At 40.5% G+C, this 6,295-nt stretch overlaps 1 protein-coding gene across 1 annotated transcript; it reads right to left on the reverse strand.

Moving 5' to 3' along the window:
- Positions 1-1,236: 1,236 nt before the first annotated feature.
- On the reverse strand, positions 1,237-5,630 carry LOC131017475 (disease resistance protein RPP8-like). The gene is made up of 2 exons (XM_057946225.1): positions 4,595-5,630; positions 1,237-2,971 (listed from the first exon to the last, which is right to left on the reverse strand). The coding sequence occupies exons 1-2, from the start codon at positions 5,508-5,510 to the stop codon at positions 1,266-1,268; spliced, it is 2,622 nt and encodes an 873-aa protein (XP_057802208.1). The 5' UTR covers positions 5,511-5,630; the 3' UTR covers positions 1,237-1,265.
- Positions 5,631-6,295: the final 665 nt, after the last annotated feature.

Raw genomic sequence — 6,295 nt, forward strand, 5'->3', positions numbered from 1 at the left:
GGTAATAATAATCAGAATCTTCTTTTGGCGAGCTACTCAGAACCTTATTGCCACTGATCGCAACCTGCATCGTCATCATATTTCTACCACCGGAATTTGCTCATGGTGTCGAAAAGAATGGGGTATTATGGAGCATTGCCTTCTCTTTCGTGACGCTGTTAGGGAGGTGTGGAAGTATTATATTAGGTTTGGTGGCCTACCATACGTTCGAAGAGTTATTTAACTTTGGAAGACTTATGTAGAACTATTGCTGATGAATATGGAGTTGATAGCTTCGAATTATTTGGCGTGTGTCTTTGGTGGATTTGGAAACTTTTGTGTCACGTTAAGCTCGACAAAAGAGAACAAGGCGATCCGAACTTGATTGAGGCCAACGAGATCTTCCTCAAACAGTATAAGGATGCTCGTATTGAGGCTGCCGATATATTCTCCCTCGTGAAGGTGATAGTTACTGGATTCCACCGCGCAAGGGGACCTTTCGACTCGACGTGGATGTGGCGATTCACGATGGTGGTGGAACGGTAGGTGTGGGTTTCATTATGAGAGATTGGCTGGGTTCTATGAAAGCGGCGGTGGCTCGATGTGTGGGGCGCCGCACGGAAACGACCCTTATGGGAGAACTCCATGCGCTCTTGCTGGGTATTGGTTTCTGCATGAAAAATGATCTCTCGCCTTTGTTTGCTTATATATTCTGATTCTTTGCTGGCTTTCCATGTTGTTTCGGACTCGCCTGGAGGGATTGACTCGCTCTGTGATGATTTATATGAGGCATTTGCGCATGCCGAAGAGTATTTTGTTTTTGATTTTCACCATGTTAGGTGTGAGGTCAATGGCGCTGATCATAGTCTTGCGAACTTTTCCATAATGTAATGGCCTAGAAGTCGGACTTCCCATCATGGCTTCTAGATATTGCCTAGCTCGTCTTCCCCTCAAAAAATTAATATAATAATAATAATAATAATAATAATTCAAAATAATTCCCCATCGAAATTTGATGGATTACACACTAGTATTTTTTAATAATAACAGGATCTTTTATATCCAATTCTCACTTCTCACTCTAGTTAGAATTTTTCCATTAGCAATGGAATTTTACGTTGATGTACAATTGTTGTAGTGTGCTTGTGCAATGCATATATAATTTGTAAGAGGTAAAAAATAAATTTAAACTACTTGACTCATTTATTTTCTTAATTTTCTTTAATTTATCACATAGAAGAAGAAAAACATACAATAATAAACATAAAATTCATAACAAATTTTGATTATGCAGATGACAATGATGCAACAAAGTGTTCCGGCAAATTCCTAGTCTCCAAAGCAGGGCAATGACGGATGCGTAGTAGTTTGAGATGCGACATTCCACCTTCTTCCACATCAATACCTCTCAAGAAATACATCCCCTTGAGCGAGAGGCCTACGAGGCAAGGGAAGCCGTCGTGCAATACTCTCATCCTCTCGTCCAAGCACGCGTAGCCAGTTAACTTGAGGTACTGCAGCTTCGGCAACCTGCCGAGCTCCGCCATCGGATCCTCCTCCATAAACGTCTCCACCAGCGTCAGATAAGAGAGATTCGGCGGGAACACGCTCGGATCGGGGCATCTTCTCATCCCACCCCTCAGCTTCAGCTTAGTGAGACGGGCGAGGCGAGGAATCATCATAGGCTCGATCGAGAGCGACAGATCCCAGAGTAGTTGTAGTTTCACGAGATTCGCCATCTTCTCTAGCGACGCTCGCGCTTTCATCATCTCCCCGCTCTCGCTTTCCCCGTCGAGAAACAAACCCAGCTCGCGAACTGGGCAGGCGGCGAGAAACGCCGGTGACGAGCTGCACCGGAGCAAGTCGTCCACGCTGATGTATTTCAATGTATGCATAATTTTCCAGCTCTCGATGCTCGTTAGCCCGTGGACGCGAGCCGCGCTGAAGTGACGCAGCCGCGCCATTTCTAGCGTGGTGTTTGGTAACTCGACGTTCTCGCTCCTCATGTCGAGAACCTCGAGTTTTCCGAGGTGGTCGAACCACCTCGGGATCTTGAGTGTCTCGGAAGAGCTGCCGCGTATTCTCAGGTACTTCAACCCGATCAACGAGCGAAAAGAATGTGGAAACTTCCGCCAGCCAACGCCTTCTAGGTAAAGTATCTCGAGCAGCTCAAAACTCTTCCAGAAACGGAAGGGAGTCTTCACGCAGTTGTCAACTTCACCGGCGTCGGCATTGAGCACGAAGAGAGAGCGGAGATGCCGATTATGATCCCCCGACAGAGTGTCGAGGTTTCCATAGACGACGCGATGGCGAGGCTTGCACGATGAAGAAGTCCCCTCCTCACCCTTCATGATTATTTGAAACCCTAATTCGTCCTTGGCTTTTACCAAGCACACATCGCGAAACAGATCGTGGAGGTGACAGTTTTTGACGCGATTATCTAAGGTTAAATCCTTGATTTGAACCATGTTTCGATTGATCAGCTCATCTAAATAGCCTCTGGCTATCTCATTTACTGTTCGTCTCCCTTCGTGCTGGATCAGCCCCTGTCCAACCCATATATGAACCAACCTCTTCGTGGGGATGTTAGCATCTTCTTTGAAGCATGCCAGGCACAAGAAGCATGATTTCAACTGTGGAGACAGATTTTGGTAACTCAATTCCAAAATTGTTGATATGTTGCTTTCTGCGGTTCCGAAATGAGAATTGACTTGATCCAAGACATTTTCCCATCCACTCTTCGTCTGTGTCTCGACTAGTAAGCCTCCAACCACGCTGATTGCTAATGGCAGGCCATTGCATTTCTCCACGATTTCTCTCCCGATGGGCTCGAGTTCTTCTGGACATTCGGTGTGGTTACTGTGGATGAATGCCTTGTTAAGGAACAATTGCCAGCTCTCGTTGAGGTCTAGAACATTCATCTCGAGGGCGTAATCACCATACTTTGTGATAACCTTGTTGCGAGTTGTGATTAATAATCTACATGGTTTATCTGTCGGAGAAAGAAATGATTCAAGAGATATCTTAGAATAACTTTGGTTCAATTCTCAATGTATATATGAATTGCATGCACGTAATTTTCTAACCTAAGAAAAATCATAAGTTAATGTGCCTTTCTTGTATTTATGTTTTACTTGATCGTTAAATCTTAGCACTTATACTAACGGATGGTGAATTGATCATTCAACTATCAACTTTAAATGCAACTGTGATGAACTTTTAAAACTTTTAATTCTAAACTATTCTTACAACTTGCTTTCTAAATTATTTATTCTAAACTATTCTTACCGGCCACCTATCCACATATACACTTTTCTTTGACTTTTTAGTATTTTATTTTTTGTTTACAAAATATTATTTTTTATTTAGATTTTTCTAAAATGTGCACAAACAGTTATTGCTCTATATAAGCATAAATAATATAAACTGATAATATTTTTTACACCAATAATAATAATCAAACTAAAAAAGCAAGGTCTACATACTCTTATGTATACGTCCATACTCACATACTTTAATAGAACATTTGTATGTATCCTATTAAACACACTAATAGGACATTTACAAGTGTTATATTAGAGTATGTGAATGGTAGTGTGCGGACGACCTCATAGGAGAATATGTGCAACTAGAAACCACCAAAATATGTTACAATAACCAACAAAACCCTAAATAATTTTCAGATTGGAGTTTTACATTAATGATCACGATTCTAAAAAATCCTAATTAATTATACACAAATTTAGTACATTTAGGAGAGGTCTAGTTGTGTTTGATGCACATATAACAAATAATTAGTTAATTTTTAAATTATATATATTTATTAGTAATAATGTTACATAATTAGAACACCATGAAATAAATAAATAAATAAATTTAAGCATAATAAAGTAAAAAGGTAATAAAATTTTGACTTTAATACCTCGGAAATTGGACACAATTAATTTTATAAATTACATAAACATCAGAGCTCGTTTTGTTATATATATACATATACTCACTTTGTCACATAATAAGTGTCCTAGTTTCCTAGTCCTAAAATAAAAAAAAGTGGGCTCCACCACCTTTTACCTGTTATACCTTTTAATTATCTATACTTTAATTCTTTTCCTATCACAAAATAAAAGTGGGCTCCACCATATTTTTATTTTTTACTTTTAAATCGTATTTATCTAAATTCTCGTGGCGAAACAAACTAGGACATTTGTTATGAGATGGAGGGAATATTTTATATAACAATTTAACGAGCTGATTGTAAAAATAGGACCATAACTTAAACTGTTTTTAAAAAAGAGGATGTACTATATGTTACGAAATTTGCAAATGAGGACTATATGTTACGAAATTTGAAAATGAGAACTATAACTTTCATTTTTATATTTACACTCTTATTTAACACATCAAAATAAGGACTATAGCTTCCATCACGGTTCAAAATAGGAGTGTAAATGTAAAAAATGAAAGCTATAGTCCTCATTTTCAAATTCTGTAATATATAATCCTCTTTTTGAAAATACTGAAAGTTACGGTCCTGTTTTTACAATCAGCTCACAATTTAACTACAACATGACTTTGAATTGAGTAGGAAAAACGTATATATGCAATTTGTACGGACCTTGTTCATCTGGAAAAGCACACCTCAGTGATTCCCAATCTTCCTTCTCCCACACATCGTCGAGAACTATGAAATACGTTTTCCCCCGCAGCTCTCCGTGAAGCATTTCTTGAAGCTGTTCACGGAGGTACAGCTCATCCCTCGTCGACTTCTCCATCTTCTTCATCTCGTCGCGCACCTTCTCCTGATCCTTCGCGGACCTCGGCAGCTGCATGATCAGCTGCTTGATCGTCTCCCTCGCGTTAAATCCGCTCGAAACCACAGCCCAGCAACGGCAGTTGAATCCGCCAACAACGCCGACGTTGTTGTATATTTTCCGAGCAAGCGTCGATTTCCCGATCCCGGCCATGCCCTCGACGACCGCAATCGAGAGCCCTTTCCTCCTCTCCTCATCCAAAATCGATTCCCGCAGCAGCTTCTGCATATCGCCTCCCATGCCCACCAAGTGTTCGTCGTTTTGCCAAGGAGGCAGCCGCCGCCGCGACTCCACCTGCGATCGCGACACCGACTCCGCTTCCTCTCCGAGATCCTTTATCCCGTAGCTCTCGCGGCTTCGGTGGATGGCCACTAGTCTCTTTTGGATCGAGTCGATCTCGATCCCGACTTTGTTGACGTAGTGAAGGTGTTTGGGGAAGGCGGAGAACCTCCCCAACCGCCTTTTGCTCTCGACTTTGAGCACGAAGATCTCGATCACGTCTCTGGCGTCGTGGGCGACCTCTCGGATCTCCGACAACCAGTTGCGCACTCTGTCGTCGTCGGCTTGCTTTCTGTTGGCGTCTTTGAGGAAGGATTGGATCCGCTTGAGCTCGTCTTTGAGCAGCTCCACCTTTTCTTCGACGCCTCCTAGGAAATTCACTTTGTCGACAAGTAAGTCGCTCAGCAGTTGCAACGTTGTTGAGACTACTGCCTCTACCATCTCTCTCTATGTCAATGTGTTAGAACTTGACTTTTTTTTTTTTTTTTTTTGAATGTGTTGGATTTTTAATGGTTCGAAGGCAATAGCTTGCTATATATGGATTTTATTGGCTGACAAAGGCTGAAACTATCAACTCTCTCTGTCTCTATCTGCATATATAGATGACGAAGATGTAGTAGTTTATGTTGGCAACTAGGGAATTCAAACATCACAGTCGGATTTAATTAATTGTTATAGGATAATACCACTAATAATCATTACGTACACTTGTGCAACAAGTTGCGACGTCAGGTCCCATTGGACACAATTCAGATTATTTAAAAACATGTGCGACGTTTTCTATTGCATTCACTGATGATTGACATGTTACTATATACTCTTATTAGGAATTAATGTGTTCTCTTTGATTGATAAATTTATCGATCATGCATTATCACTTTATTTTTAGTGTGCTAATATCATCCCTCATTGAAATGAAAAGAAGGAATGAAAATGATGAACTTCTAAATTTAAAGACATAAATTTTTATTATCTCTTCTTTGTCCATGATAAATTTATCAATAAAAGGGAACACACCCTGAAGGTGTTTGGTTTGAGTGATAAGGCATGATTGATAAAATAATCCACGTTAATTAAGTGTTTGGTTTGCATGATTGAGTCCGTGATTGATAACTTGGCCCATATCTAATCACCCAAATAAGTGATTGTTTATCACCTCAAAGTTGAGTGTATTATTTAATCACCCCTCCAATCCTATTAATTTTATCTATCCCATCCACTTTAGG

The sequence above is a fragment of the Salvia miltiorrhiza genome, chromosome 3 (genome assembly GCF_028751815.1).
Source record: "Salvia miltiorrhiza cultivar Shanhuang (shh) chromosome 3, IMPLAD_Smil_shh, whole genome shotgun sequence".
In the NCBI taxonomy this organism is placed as follows: Eukaryota; Viridiplantae; Streptophyta; class Magnoliopsida; order Lamiales; family Lamiaceae; genus Salvia; species Salvia miltiorrhiza.

Coding starts and splice junctions, on each gene's coding strand:
- LOC131017475 (XM_057946225.1), bottom strand. CDS start 5,510: ATGGTAGAGGCAGTAGTCTCAACAACGTTGCAACTGCTGAGCGACTTA. Junction 2,972..4,594: donor TGCTTTTCCAGATGAACAAG/GTCCGTACAAAT, acceptor TTTCTCCGACAG/ATAAACCATGTAGATTATTA.